Source organism: Streptopelia decaocto (assembly GCF_964273445.1).
Source record: "Streptopelia decaocto genome assembly, chromosome: 9".
NCBI lineage: Eukaryota > Metazoa > Chordata > Aves > Columbiformes > Columbidae > Streptopelia > Streptopelia decaocto.
The window spans coordinates 13588568-13603679 of NC_138664.1; the positions used below are offsets into that span (position 1 = coordinate 13588568).

General features: G+C 42.1%; 1 protein-coding gene across 1 annotated transcript in view; it reads left to right on the forward strand.

Moving 5' to 3' along the window:
* Positions 1 to 14340, forward strand: part of IQGAP1 (IQ motif containing GTPase activating protein 1) — a 58018-nt gene extending 43678 nt beyond the window's left edge. The window contains exons 26-38 of the mRNA XM_082060684.1: positions 141 to 365; positions 951 to 1091; positions 1183 to 1267; positions 3501 to 3733; positions 4493 to 4625; positions 4977 to 5079; positions 5857 to 5992; positions 6595 to 6682; positions 7106 to 7318; positions 8322 to 8488; positions 9454 to 9576; positions 10463 to 10571; positions 11997 to 14340. Of these exons, the coding sequence (XP_081916810.1) occupies positions 141 to 365; positions 951 to 1091; positions 1183 to 1267; positions 3501 to 3733; positions 4493 to 4625; positions 4977 to 5079; positions 5857 to 5992; positions 6595 to 6682; positions 7106 to 7318; positions 8322 to 8488; positions 9454 to 9576; positions 10463 to 10571; positions 11997 to 12110 (1870 nt within the window). The 3' untranslated portion in view covers positions 12111 to 14340. The remainder of the gene's footprint in view (positions 1 to 140; positions 366 to 950; positions 1092 to 1182; positions 1268 to 3500; positions 3734 to 4492; positions 4626 to 4976; positions 5080 to 5856; positions 5993 to 6594; positions 6683 to 7105; positions 7319 to 8321; positions 8489 to 9453; positions 9577 to 10462; positions 10572 to 11996) is intronic.
* Positions 14341 to 15112: the final 772 nt, after the last annotated feature.

Here is a 15112-nt window from a genome sequence, read left to right on the forward strand (position 1 = left end):
ATCGAGATTTTTAGCACAAATCCATTATCTGTTTTGTGACAGTGATGCTCTTTAACAGTTGTTTTTAAGCTGAGAAATGTATCTGCCACCTGACAGAATTATGTCTACCTCATGTTTCATGTTTATTCTTTCTTCTTCAGATCAAAAGTAGACCAAATACAAGAAATTGTGACTGGGAATCCTACTGTTATTAAAATGGTAGTGAGTTTCAACCGTGGTGCCCGCGGTCAGAATGCCCTGAGGCAGATCCTGGCACCGGTTGTAAAAGAAATAATCGATGATAAATCACTCAATATCAAAACTGATCCAGTGGATATTTACAAGTCTTGGGTTAACCAGATGGAGTCTCAAACTGGCGAGGCCAGGTATGGGAAATGTTACTACTGTGTTTTTCTAAACATTGCTTGGTTGTTTTGCACTGCTCAGTTAATCGTTCCAGACCATCCTTGGCTTCACTGCATGCATCTGTCCAAGACACCAGCTTTTCCATCTCCTTGAGACATCTTTCATCTGAGATTCTAAAGATATTCTGGCGATGGTGCTGAGTGTATTGAAAGGGAATCTCATGAGGAGTTGGAAGAAGGAATGTTCTTTGGTGTTTTATCATCCTTATGTTCAAATGCATAGCTTGCATTTTCACCAGTTTATTTGCAGCCTGAAGAACTGCTCCATGGCACAGATGGCACTTTGTTGCCTAGTGTGCATGCTGTAAAAAAGATACTGTTTTGAGTTAGCTGGGCCTTTTCTCACAGTGGCCATTGCAAGAGAGAGTCGAGGAAGCTAAAGCAAGAGGTCTTCATCTCTTCCAGTGCCCGAAAGGTTAACTCAAGACCGTGCACAGCTCTCAGCAGCTATGTGGATACAAGCTTGCTAATGTGTCAAGGTAGAAATTCCTGAAATATGCTGGCCTGAGGAATATTCACCTTCACGTGTTTGACTTTTTCAAACAGCAAACTGCCGTATGATGTTACACCTGAACAAGCTCTAAGTCATGAAGAGGTGAGGACGCGCCTGGATGCCTCGATCAGAAACATGAGGACAGTGACAGACAAGTTCCTGTCTGCCATCGTTAGTTCAGTGGACAAAATCCCGTGAGTCTGTTGCACCACAGTGTTATCCCTGAGAGGCTGTTGGTGGTTTGTGCTTGCAGCAGTCTCATTTGCCCCTTTCTTTCTCTTGAAGTTATGGAATGCGTTTCATTGCCAAGGTACTAAAGGACTCACTGCATGAGAAGTTTCCTGATGCTGGTGAGGATGAGCTGCTGAAGGTGAGGATCTGAACACCTTTGTGAATAATTGTCATCCACATTAGCTGTGGCAAGCACATCTCATTCTTCTCCTTTGTTGGGTGTATGTGTGGAGAGGATAGCATGTAAACCTATATAAAGCTTATTTATTTACTTCTGAGCGTAGAAAATGTTTCACATGGGACTTTTGATTGTTAGCTTCATATACATTGCCTCAGATGTAATGTATTGTTTGGAAGGAGGTTTTCTGTTGCATCTGCTTTGCTTTTAATATCTTTGGCATTTGGTCCTTTATATGCCTTGACTTGGGGTACTCTTGCTCCTAGAAAGTAAACCTTGGTTTTGCTGGTGTCATCACAGCCAGATGCTTTTTTCTTAAAGAGACAATGTCAAGTTAAAAAGTATATGCAAAAGTCTGATATTCCTAATTCCCCTATCTGTAACACTCTGGGATGTTTTGGTAGCAACATGTAGAGAGTCACTTTCCATAATGTCTAGTCGGTTTTGTATTTTGCATTTCAGTAGGTCTGGAGAACTAAAACGATCCTAATAATAGTCGCTCTCCGATGAGTATAGCTTTGGAGTTTTCATTGAAGTTTCTTTGGTTTTATGGCTTTGGGTAATTGTGAAGGCTGTATGTTCATGAATGCTTTGCTTGTTAATCTTAGATCTTAGAATACTTGATAACGTCTCTTTAAACTTCTCTGCCTCTGCTTCGTTACAAAATAATTACCAATCTGAATGCTGTTTTCTTCTCTCTTCTAGTTCTGTGCTTTCCCATTCTGAGACATCGATTCTTTCTATGCAGGTGAATTAATTTCTTCCATCTGTAAATTTAGGTGGAAAGCTGCGGCTTTTGTTAATCCTCATGGAACCAAATAACTGTCCACATGAAAGTCAAAACTGCAGTTGTGTACCATGACTACTTGTAGATTTATTTTTTTTTAGCAACCAAAGCTACCCATATAACACACTGTTCTTCTCCCCCTGCAAGTCTGAAAGTTATTAATACGATTTCTTTCACAGATGTGTTTTCTTGTTACTGGTAGTAAACAGCTCTGACTGTTGTCAGCCCCTGACACAGTCTGTGAGAGTACAGCAGGGACTTGCATGAAACAGTTGTCACAAACGTGACCTCACTGAAAGGTTAACAATTTCTGGGGCTGCTCAGCAAGGGCTGTATTTTTTTCTCTCTGTTTTCAGCTGTCTGTTCAGACCCCGATCTCTTCCATGCATTTAAGTCCCGTGCCAAGCAGGTGTAGCCAAGGTCAGGTGGCCTGGCCCTCTGGAAATGTCTGTGAACCACCAGAAATACTAGAGCATGCGGTGTGAGAACTATCGCTTTACATCAACATGTTGGGTTAATTCCTTTTCATTGCCAGAATTACTTTTGGCAAAATATCAAGTACAGGTTAGAAGTATATCTGTGAGCATATAGATGATGTGACATCTTTATTTTTGGTTCCTTGGAGTTTATTGCTGCTCACATTTGACTAGGTAAATTGGATTTCGGAGCGTCAAATGCCATTCATCTTCTGTACTTCTGATTTTCTTACCTCTGGATTAAATGGTTTCTCAGTTACTCTTGCTAACTTTGAACAGGAGGTCTGTGTCTTTTGTAGTTTTGTGCTGACTTATCAAAGAATGATTCTGAAAGAGAAAAGGGCTTTGGAGGAGGAATGGAAAGTTGTTTTCCTCAGTTTAACTCCTTAGTGCGCCGTGCTTCCTCACCATTTTTGCTGTGTCAGAGATGGTGGCTATTTCTGCACGCTTCTCTAAGAATTAGCTCTTGTTCCATATTGGAACTGCATCACCGGGTTTCTCTATACCGTGATCGTTCTTCCCTCTACTAGACTAACACGATTATGTTTAATTCTCCTGACACTGTCTCATGCTCGGATGAGCAGTCCATTGGTAACTTGTAGTATCTCCTGTCCATACATTTTTATAAGTTAAAGTTTTAAATCTTTATGCATATGAATATCTGGTGGTGTATTGTCCTGTGACTGGTAGTGCTCAGTCTTCCTCTTTGTGTTGACCGTCCTATTGTGTGTTAATTTCCCCACATACACACTGTAGGTTCTTTGGGACAGTATGTGCTTGTACGCATCAGCACAGCAGAACCTTTATCTTGGAAGGGGCCTCTGGCTTACAAGAAAATAATTTATTAAAGTGCAGTCAAAGTAGTTTGAATAAAATTAAATTGGGTCCTAAACCATGGTTCCTTGACATGTTTCTTCTCAACTTTTTCTAGATTGTCGGCAACTTACTCTATTATCGCTACATGAATCCAGCCATTGTTGCACCAGATGCGTTTGACATCATCGATCTTTCAGCTGGAGGTCAGTTGACCACGGACCAACGCAGAAACCTGGGCTCCATTGCGAAGATGCTGCAGCATGCTGCATCCAATAAGATGTTCATGGGAGACAACGCGCACCTGAGCATCATTAATGAATACCTGTCGCACTCATACCAGAAATTCAGGTAGAAGACCTTTAGCTGATGAAGTTGGGAAGTCTGGCAGAGGGTAACTTTGCAAGTAAAAAGGGATAATGACACATTTTAAATACAATAAATTCTATCTCTGTCAAATATGCTGTCTGTTGAAAATAGGAGATTGCACTCCAGACTACCATAAGCATCAATGACAGTGTTAGATAAAATGCGTGCCTGGAATTTATGAGCAATATACTGTCTGTTAATGAGATTGCAAAGTCAAGTATTTTGACATGGGAGTTTCCAAAACAAAGGTTGCTTTTGCATATGTTTATTGTGATACTTTGGACATGGACAGCTAGAATGGTCATATACTCTTCTGTCCCGTAAGAGCCCTGGCTCCACATGGAAGCCCAGTGGTGCTCAGGATCAAAGTATTTAGCTGTTCGTATGGTTCAAGTACGCTTTTGTTCAAGAATCGTCGTCTTATACTTCTCATGTTTTGGAAGAAAGAAAACCAGAGATTGCTGGAAGCAAGGGGCGTTACTACAGTGGTCACCAGAGCTACAGACCAGGCCTGCAAATGCTGAAAATGAGCCAGTGTCAAACCGCTAATACCAATACTTGATTTTACTAGTTACTTCTGGCGCGTTTAACTAAAGCTGACGAACTGTAGTATGCTTAAACGTACCGTAGTTTAAAGAAGAGAGAGACTACACTTGGGATTGTCATGGGGAATTACTGCTCATGATACACAGTGTGACTCTCAGAGTCATTCTGACTCATCTTTTCTCCTTTTTTCTGAAGACGATTTTTTCAGGCTGCATGTGAGGTTCCCGAATTGCAGGATAAATTTAATATTGATGAATATTCTGACTTGGTGACTCTCACTAAACCAGTTATTTATATTTCTATTGGTGAAATCATCAATACACACACTGTAAGTATACATCAGTCATACTTGCTCCTTATCTGCAGTGCTTACAAAGAAAATGCTGCTTCTGGCTGAAACACAGATTTACCAAATACACGGCTGAAAGTTGTCTTTGGTTGTAGTTTGCAAGAGCTTGTTGGCTTGTAGAATTAAGTAATTTGCTTGTGACCTCTCTGAGTTTCTTTTGAAAATATTTGAGTGTGTGATAATGGCACAGCTTTGAATGTTGATGTTGCTGCTTTGGACTCAAATGACTTAAGATCTTTTTCAAAAATACACCAGTTCAAAGTAATATAATTTTACTGTCTAGAAAAGGTTGTACGATTAACAACATAAATGTTCTTTCTGTTCATCTAGTTGCTCTTAGACCATCAAGATGCGATTGCTCCTGAGCACAATGATCCGATTCATGAGATGCTGGACGATCTTGGAGAGGTTCCTACAATTGAGTCCTTAATAGGTGGTTTAGTTTATTGTACTTAAGAAATATGCGATATTACCTTAAATGATTTGAAGTATGGTAAACAAACTTAAGGAATCATCATGGGTCGTCTGGGAGGATGTGCTCTAAAAAGCATCAGCAGATTTGTTCCTCTGTGTTCTTTCTGACTGCAGAATTCGTTCCCCTGAAAAAAATGGGTTCTTTCTCTTCTCCTGTGTGCATTGTACTGGTGTGGTTAGTATGTCAGAGTTTAATCTTTTTGCAGCCCTTTAAAAGGGGGGGACAGGAGGGGAAGCATCCTGACAACTGTTGTGATGGAAGTTTGGACACAATTTGAGCAAAAGTAGGATAGATTACTGTGTTTAATAGAAGACTACAAGCTCAGTTGCCAGCAAGGGCTTCGCTTTTAGCTTGGAAATTTCATTCTAACGAGGACACAGACATAGAGGCATGGTTTTATTTATAGAGTATTTCTGGCAGGTCAGCTACTCTTCTCAGTAGAGAGAGATGCTGAGATACAGTGTGGAATACACATACATCTTTAAGGAATACAAACTAGTGATTTTGTGGTGCCTTTCTGGCTGGTGCATTCTCTCAGCTTTGTGAAGGAAAAGTGTGTAACATATTCAAGATGATGATTTTAAAAGCTGGTTTTGGCTTTTGAAGTGTCCTTTTGACAGCATAGGAAACAGTGTAGTTTTTCTGTGGTCTATTACGCACGGAAAAATCACAAAGCTCTGGCAGTCAAGAATGTAAAGAACACAATTTGATCTATAAACTCTTTCTGCTTGGCAGGGGAAGGGTCTGGCAATGTTAATGACCCCAACAGGGAGATGCTAGCAAAAACTGAGGTTTCTCTCACGCTCGCTAATAAATTTGACGTTCCTGGTGATGAGAATGCAGAGATGGATGCGAGGCAGATTCTGCTGAAGTAAGTGGACGGTAACTATCTGGTGTGTTTCTCAAGAGAATGAGGAACCTGAATTTTCATAGCTAATATTCGTTTGAAAATAAGAAAATCAAAGTGTAATTTAAACAAATGTGGGACTGTTACTCCAAATACACTGAGCTTGTACCCATGTCCTTTCAATGCTGTGGCTATTAAATTTGTTCTTGTTAGTTCTTTGTCACTGTTGAACTTGTTGTTCTTTAAAAGTCTGTATTGGGTGGCTGTTGCAGCTGCCTGCTTTACCCTTCCCCTTTGAAATGCCGCTTTTGTGGCCGTATGGCAGTACTAGGGCTGCCTTGGAATACATGCGGGGACATTCTTGCTGTTTGAGGGGGTACAGCAGAGCAAATCCTGTGTACTACGTGGGTGAACCTTTCAGGCAACTGGTTTCTGAGGACGCTGTCAAAATAGTAAAGTGCTTCTTAGGGTTCTGGTCTGGTCTAACTATGACTACCTAAGCACGCATCCAGTGATAATCTGACTTCAGATAAATCAGTAATGTTGCTGTTATTGCAGAATAGAACAGTGTTGAAGGTCTTTCAGTTTAATTTTTTTTTCTCCTATTCTTCTTGATTTCTTTGCAGCACAAAACGTTTAATTGTTGATGTAATCCGCTTCCAACCAGGGGAGACGCTGACTGAAATCTTGGAAACTCCAGCTACCTCAGAGCAAGTATGAAGTTGTTTACTAACATTCTTTTTAGACTAGGAAATTGTCATCTGTCTAGATACATGTGGGTGTACTTGGGAATCCTCATTTATGAATTGCAGTGAAGCAATCTCCACTCATGTTGGAACACTGTGTAGCAATTATAAGGAGGGAATATAATGGAAATAAATTGTATGTGTGAATCTTACTCCTCTGGTAGTTGCTATAAACTATCTAGAGGACCATTCTGAATGGCAGGTAGGCTTCTGCTGGTTCCCACACATGGAACATGTTCATCAAACATGGATTCACTGGAGTCAGTACAGGAATGACCAAGCAAAACTCTGTCCTGTGTTATGCCAGAGGTCAGACAATCTGTTTCTCGTTCTTTGTCACCTTAAAATGGATCTGCTGATGAACTTGTAATTTTTGGTTTTCTTTGTCTAGGAAGCGGAGCATCAAAGAGCAATGCAGAAACGAGCCATTCGTGATGCTAAAACTCCCGATAAGATGAAAAAATCTGTGTCTGTAAAGGAAGATGGCAACTTAAATCTTCAAGAAAAAAAAGATAAAATCAAGACAGGCCTGAAGAAGTTGACAGAACTGGGGACAGTGAATGCAGAAAATAAATACCAGGAACTAATCAATGACATCGCAAAGGTAGGCCAGTCGTGTTTTCCTAGTGATCATAGTGGAGTTGTCCCAGAGCCTGCAGCATTGTGAAACTGGCATGAGTTTAAAGTTTTGTAGTAGCTAATTTACAGAGGTTAAGCCTCCTTTTGTTGCAGCGTTTCTACCTCTTGGCATGGCACTTCAAGGAAAAGCGTTATAATTTGGGGGGGCTGTCCTGGTGTGTGATCTTTTTTCCTGCTCCTTTTTACTAATTTCAGTAGCACCTCTACAAACCTGGTCACATGAGAAAGTTTTGCCCATAATTTAAAAACATCCTAACCATTTTCATTCAAATGCACCCATTCAAGAATACCAAAATGGTAAAGGGGGAAGCCGAGAAAGACTTGCAAAAGCGATCTAATACTGTTGTACATTGCTATACAGTGACAATGTATTTTATATCATGTGTTTACTGATAAACTACTTTGGTAATGTTATGTATATAAAGTGAATAAATAATCACCTTTAGAATCAGATTAGAATTAGTTGTACAGTCATTAATATGTATCAGAAAAGAAAATAGAAGTTGACTTGAATGTGATATTTTTGTTCGGGTATTAAGGTAACATATGCTTAAAGATGGCTGACGAAGAAACAAGGACAAGGAAGTTGTGCTGCTGGGTTTGCAGTTCTTGATTTGTAAGATACCTTTCCTACCCAGTCGTGGCAAGAATTGCTGCCTTATTTTAGATCACTTACTGTCAGTGCCCACTCTGGTCATTGCAACTAGGACAGCGTTGGAAGTTTGAGAGAGCAACAAAAGGTTCAAATGAGCCGCTGCGTAGAGTTGGTTAGTTCCAAAAGCTCCATCACAGAGAGGAGGTGGTGACACTTAAAATGGGGCGAGTGCAGCTGAGGGGTCCAGCTTGGAGCATGAAGCAAGACTGAGCAGAATCCAGTGGTGTGTTTCAAATGCTCTGTGCTTTGGGCTTGAGAACTGGAGAGCTCAAATGACTGTGAAATCTCTGCCCGTCCTTTCTCTGCGGTGTAGGATATCCGAAATCAGCGCAGATACCGTCAGAGAAGAAAGGCAGAGCTTGTGAAGCTGCAGCAGACATACACTGCCTTGAACTCCAAAGCTACTTTTTATGGGGAACAAGTGGATTACTACAAAAGCTACATCAAAACCTGCTTGGATAACCTGGCCAGCAAGGGCAAGTAAGTATCTCAGAACCGTGCCGTGGCCCTAGAAGTGCATCTTACAGAAAACGTGTAGTTTGCTGCCAAGAACAATCATAATGCCATCTGCTCAAAGCTCTTCAGCCAAGCTCTTTACCACAGTGATAGTTCTCGGGAAAGGGTCTCAGCAGTGGTGGGGAAATGTGAGGAGAGGACAGTGACCCGAATGGGGTCAGAAACACATACCTGAAAGAAACTGGGTTCCTCTGGGAGAGGGGAGTGCAGAGAGACCAGTGGATATGAAGCAGGTTGCCCAGATAATGCATGTGCTGCTCTGGCAGTCTGTCCTGTCATTCTGTCTAGGAGCAGAGAATGAAAATAACAGTTACCTACATGGAAAGCATTGATCACGAATTGCCCTCTTTTTATCCTGAGAGGAGTCAGTTGTTGTAGTGCAAGATAATTCAGATGTTCTTGAAAAAAAAATTGTCTTCCTCCCCAGGGCGGTGTGGGAAGAGCAACTACCAGTGAAAACGGGGGCAAGGAGGTTGTTGAGTAGTCTCAGCCTTCCCATGTCCATTCTCACCAGACCATTTCTGCCTAAAGACAAGTGGTGCTGCTTTCTGTGAACCACCATGTGGTTATGTTTGTTTGCTTTTATTGTTATTGTATTTTTCTTCACCTGTAGTGTAAGAGTTATTGGTAAGCAGCTGAAAATCAAAGATCTGATCTGAGCTACAAGTGCTTTGTAGATAAACTTACTAGTAGAAATACATTCTTTCTCAGCTGTGTTAGTCAGAGCTGATTAGCTATACTGGTCATGTCACCTCATCTAACCAGGATTCAGTGTTTGCTGTCTGAAATCTCTTTACTCATTTGACTGATCATCTTGTTTGGTGTGTGTTGTGGGGTTGTTTTGTTGTTTGGGGTTTTTTTGTTGTTGTTTGTTGTTGTTGGTTAGTGTGGTTTTGTTTATGGTTGTTGGTTTTTTTTTGTCTCTTCAGAGTATCTAAGAAACCTCGGGAAATGAAAGGCAAAAACAGTAAAAAGATTTCTCTAAAATATACAGCAGCTCGACTACATGAGAAGGGAGTGCTTTTAGAGATTGAGGACCTGCAAAGTAACCAGTGAGTATCTTTTAAAAATTCTTTAGAGCTAAATAACCTTCTTGGAGGAAAATGGGTAAGTTGAATTATTGTCTCTTTTTGTAAACTAGTCCAGGTGTTGGCAGTTGAGGAACAGAAGCTCTTGAGATTTCTTTTGGGATCGTGACAGATTGTCTTCTGGGTTTGTTCTTGGAATTTAGCATTGTTTGTAGACTTAGGTATTAAAGCTGAATAAATTGTTTTGGCAACCTAGGCTGGCGTGCCAGGGCCAAGAAACCTTGCATAGTGATCACTTCTCAGTTCCTTTCTTTTTTGGTCTGGTTGAAGTGAAGCAGGTCTTTAATGGAGCAGTGTAACAGGATTTAAACATGACATTCTCCTCCCCCCTCCCCTGCCACCCCTGCAGTCATGGAACAGTGGGCACCCCTTCAGGTGAATTGCTACTGTGCTTAATGGCTCTCACCGTTCAAAAAAATCAAATTAATGCTAGCTTGAGTTTGTCCCCCTGCCCTTTGTTAGCCTTGAGAACTTGGTGTGTCTTCTGTGGAATATAGAGAAGCTGCCTGTTGCTAGAATTTTTTTTCAACTCTGAATCATGTTTTGTACTTTGTGCGCTGAAGGCGGCACAGATGTGCAACACTAAAGCATGGGCTGTTACCATGTTTCCTAATACACTTGTGTGAAGGTGCAGCCTGTTGGACATAGAATCCATTAGGCTTCCATTCAATGTTGTGTTGAGCCTGGTAGGCTTTTACAGTCTTATTCTAAATGGGGATATAGAATAAAGAGTTGAGAATAGAATTCTTAGAAATTTACCTTCAGATTTCATGTCATATTCTCTCCCTGTTTCAGTAGAAATTGCATGTTTTGTAATGAACTGTGGTGTTTAATTTCTTAAATTCCATAGGTTTAAAAATGTGATATTTGAAATCAGCCCAACAGAAGAAGTAGGAGATTTTGAGGTTAAAGCAAAATTCATGGGGGTACAGATGGAAACCTTTATGTTACATTATCAGGTAAGAACTGTCCTAGTTAATAGTGGCATGTAAGGTCCATTTGCCAGACTCTGTCTGCCACCCCACACTCACCATTGCTTTAGCCGTACTGTTCCTGGGAGTCCTCGGCCTGGGCTTGGGCCAGGCTGCCGGAGCAGAAATACTGACTGACCATTCCCCAGACGGTTCCCTGTTCTTCTTCCCATACCAGCACTGTCACACCCAGTGTCTCTGTCCCCTTCTTCCACTGCTGTCTCTGCCCACCTCCCACCCAACTTGGGCGTCGTTGGGTTTGTTAATTGTGGATGCCTCAGGGGTCTTGAAACAGGTTGTGTGCAGGAGCCCCTTGCATTGCGATGTCTGTGCCACCTCAGTGGCTGCGGGGAGAGCTGCCCTGCGCAGGCTGCTCGTGCTCTGAGGACTCCCCTGGTTCATTCCAGCCCTAATTCATCAGAGCTGGTCACAAACTCATTGGTTCATGGGGCTGCCCGGGGGCACTGGCTCCTCAGGCACGTGCTGCTAGAGCACCGAGCCTTTGTAGTGCTGCTTTGCTGGAAAATTAGATGTTCTGAGAGCACAGCAACAGGGAACTGCTGTGGGTCATCCAACTCTAGCATTAACAGTGGCATCATTTAAAAACGTTTGCATTGCCATTGCCAAATTTTTTGCAGAAAGCAGCAGAAATAGCTTTATGATTATTCACTTCGCTGTTGCCCAGGCTCAACAGCTGCAGGAGCTGGATTCAGATTTTGGCTCATGCACATTTCCCTGCAGTAACACTACCTGAACACCCTCTCCAGTTGTTCGGGAGTGGGCTTGCTGCAAGACGTGAATTGGTGAGCTAAGTGGGTCACATTGCTCTGTCAGGTGTGTCACTGACGGGAGCAAAGTGTAACTAGAAATGCTGCTTGATGAAACAGCGAGAGACTGAATCGGCACCATGCATGTCATCCTCCGAGAGATGCCGTTTCTTTCTCTGCAGTTTAGCTGTGCTCTAAACCACCTCACTATGACCCGTGGCAACTAAGATTTTTAGAAAATGATGCTGTGGGCTATTGTACTGTTCCATGGGTACATAATATAATTAGGCACATAGGAGACCTGTGCTAAATGTTGCAATTCCTTTATGACTCCCGTGCAAATGAAAGGCCTGCAGATGGCTAGAGCTGAAATTTGGCTTTCTTAGAATGGTGTTCTATAATATTGCTGCCCTCTTTTGTAATATATTTTTATAAACACAGATTAAAAAACTAACATCTTAAAGGCCTCAGACCGACTGTTTTTCATGCAGTAGGAGCAGATTGTTAATGACTGTTGTTTTTCTATCTTATGTCATGTACTTTGTGATAGATATTCCTCAAAAACCTGGTGTACCACCAGGTCTTGTATAATATTCTCTATAGGATCTCAAGGCTTCCTCTCTTCTAAAGGTATTCTCTTTGGCAGGATCTTTTGCAGCTGCAGTATGAAGGCGTTGCAGTCATGAAGTTGTTCGACAGAGCAAAAGTGAATGTCAACCTTCTGATCTTTCTTCTGAATAAGAAGTTTTATGGGAAGTAATCAACCTCTGCCAGCAAGCCTGTGAAAGGGGAGTTTGAATAGGAACTTGCACATACAACTTTTAATGCTGTAGCTATGTGTTAGTGTATGCCTGTGCTGTGCTAAAGTATATCAAATATATCGTGAAGGAGGACTTAGAACCTCTTGTGAATTGACAGCCCTGATTGAGTCTGCAGGGAGTTGGTTCTTTGTTTATTTATGAACTTTGATGGTCCCCTGAAAAGCAGTTAATTTAGAATGTATTTTTACATGGCTCTGGGGATTAAACTAATATTAGAGTATACTTAGGGCATCTGGATGCTTTTATTTGCCTAATTATGTGCTTCTTGAGGATTGAATTCTTGTTGCCTGTGCGAAGAGGGCGTGTACAGCAGCCAGTATTCCTCTTCCTGAAAGCAAAAAAGGGTTGCAGATTGTATTCGGACTCCAGTTATTCTCTAAGAGCAATGACCAAAATAAAAAAAGGCAGAGATCCAGGTTACCCATTTGCTTGCGCTGGTGGTGGCAGCAGCAGCCGATTCCCAGGGTAGAACTGCTGTCCTCTGGGGAATGAGCGTCACAAACGGTTGCTGACCTGATCATGATTTTGTACTATAGCCACATAGAAATGCTTTAGTGTCTCATTTATCTTGATTTGTTTCTGTTTGTCACGCTGTAATAATTTACTGATGGTCTCTTTAAACAGAGACACCATGGAATGTATTTACTAGTGCTTATGGTTGAAAAGAGGCCTTTAGGGGAAGGGGAGAGAAACTTTAAAAAATTCTTTAATGTTGCTTACATAGCATTTGAAATCTAAAAATAACACTTTTTCCAGATTAGAGCAATGTTCTTTATATCTGTATCTGATGCAAGAAATGTTAGGCTCTACCTGCAGACTTGGCAAAGGAAGAAGACTATCTTAAATAGGTTAGCTTTTAAAAAGTTAAATTTTTTGTACCCATACTCAAATTCCCGTTTCTTTTACTACTTTGTTGTGGTTTTGGTTTTTTCCCACCTCGGTGGTGGTGCTGGCTGTTCTGCTACATCCAATAAAAATGCAGAGACTCTTTAAAAAAAAATCTGACATTTAAATTCATCGGTTGCTCCAGCTCTCCAATTTTATCTTCACATTTTCACTTTTTAAAGAAAGGGATATATCTCTTAATGGCAAATTTCAAATTATTCGTAGGTCACTTGTTGTTCCTTCAGGTTACTGAGTTTAATTGAACTGCTTTATCTCCGATCTACTCTGAGCTGGTTATTTCAGCTTATTTTTTTCTCATGAAAGACGCTCCTAGTGTTTGAAATGGCTACGTCACTGAGGACAGCGTTTCTGCACTCCTCGTGGTGGCAAATATTTATTTCAGCCTGCTGGTGTTTTGACAGTATTTAAACATATTTTAGTGCTGGTGCATGTTCAGTCCGACCCAATAACACAAGTTACTTGCCAAACCCAAGGAAGATCTTTATGGTCCAGATCATAGGAAATGGAGATACCGCAGGCCTGGGTTTCCACTGATATCTGACAAACTGGTCTGGAATGGGTTAAAGGTCTTGCCTTGTTTTTTGTGTTTGGATTTTTTTTGGTCTTGTTTTTTGGTTTAGTTTGATTTTTTTTTTTTTTTTTTTTCTCCTGTCTCTGAATTTGCTGCATCCCAGAAGGACTTAAAACATTGAATCCTTTGATTAGGGGATGATGAGAATAATGGTAGGACATGATAAAATGATTGTTAGGAAAATGCAGCTGTGTTCTGCAAGCTCTCGAGCCACAGGTATTTATAATTCCCCCCCTTTTTTAAGTGAATATTTTTAATACTTTTCAATGTGTGCCAAATAAATTTAAACTATCACCCAGCTGGGATTTAGGGACAAGCTGATGAGGTTTTAGAGAGCCGTGTAGTACCCGAAGGGAAAGAGTCCTTACTCCAGGACGTAACAATAATTCTCTTGTTGCCTACACCTATTGAAAAAAACAGGGTTTTGGCAAAAATTGAAAAAACAACAAAAAAAACAACTCAGTTCTTTGAAAAATGGGAATCTACTCATTTTAGCTGAGCAACAGTATGGAACTGTAGAGGGCTTTTTAAAGGAAAACTCTCTATTAAAAGAGCCACTCTCACCACTTGTATTTTATAATTTACCAGTGGTTTAGCTTTGCTTACTCCATTACACCACTGTATTTACCACGGGAATAGCTACAAGTACAAAGTCTGTCTTCTTTTCTAGTAAAATCTGCCTTTGTAACTCATGTCTACGTAAAAGTCATTTGTCCCCATGGGTTTGTGTTCAGTCCGGGCTGCAGGCAGCAGCCGCCCCCGCGCGGCTGGAACCACCACCCAGGGCCTCCCGTCACCTGCGCGTCCTCCAGGCCGTTCTCGTGCCGGGGGGGCACAACAGAGCTGGTGCAGGCGTGGAACAACACCCACAGCGACATGCGTCTCCCAGCCTCCCAGAACCTTCACGCCCCATCCTCGTAGGACAAGCCGCAGTCCTTGGTGGCATCTCATTCTCAACTGACAGAAATGTCTTTTGCTTCAGCTAGGGTCAACAGTAAGGCCTTTGGATGACAGATGCTCCTGCAACCTGCATGGCCTCCCACAAGCCTCACACGGCACGGACAGTTGTTGCCATTTGCTCTGCAGTGTCCTCAGAGCCCCCAGCACGTACTGCCCTGAAACTCCGGCCACTCGACCTTGCCCCAGAGCCCTCCCAGCCTGCCCCGGGGCCCCGAAACACCCCAAACCCTGCCTCGGGGCCTCCAGTGCCCACTGCCAAACATGCCCAAATTCTCCCCCCAGGGCCATGAACCTCCTGAAACCCTTTGCCACAGCTGATACCCGTGCTCAAACCGCCCTTGCCCTGGGACTGGCACCAGTGGGCTGTCAGCACGCTGCCTGCAGACCTCCGGGGTGCCTGCACCCCCAAACCACCCGCTGTCTCCCCCCCGCACTCTGTCCTCCCCGCTCTCTCACTTCTCTGCACCCCAGCCCCACGGCAGCTGTTGTACCTGGGAATTTGTA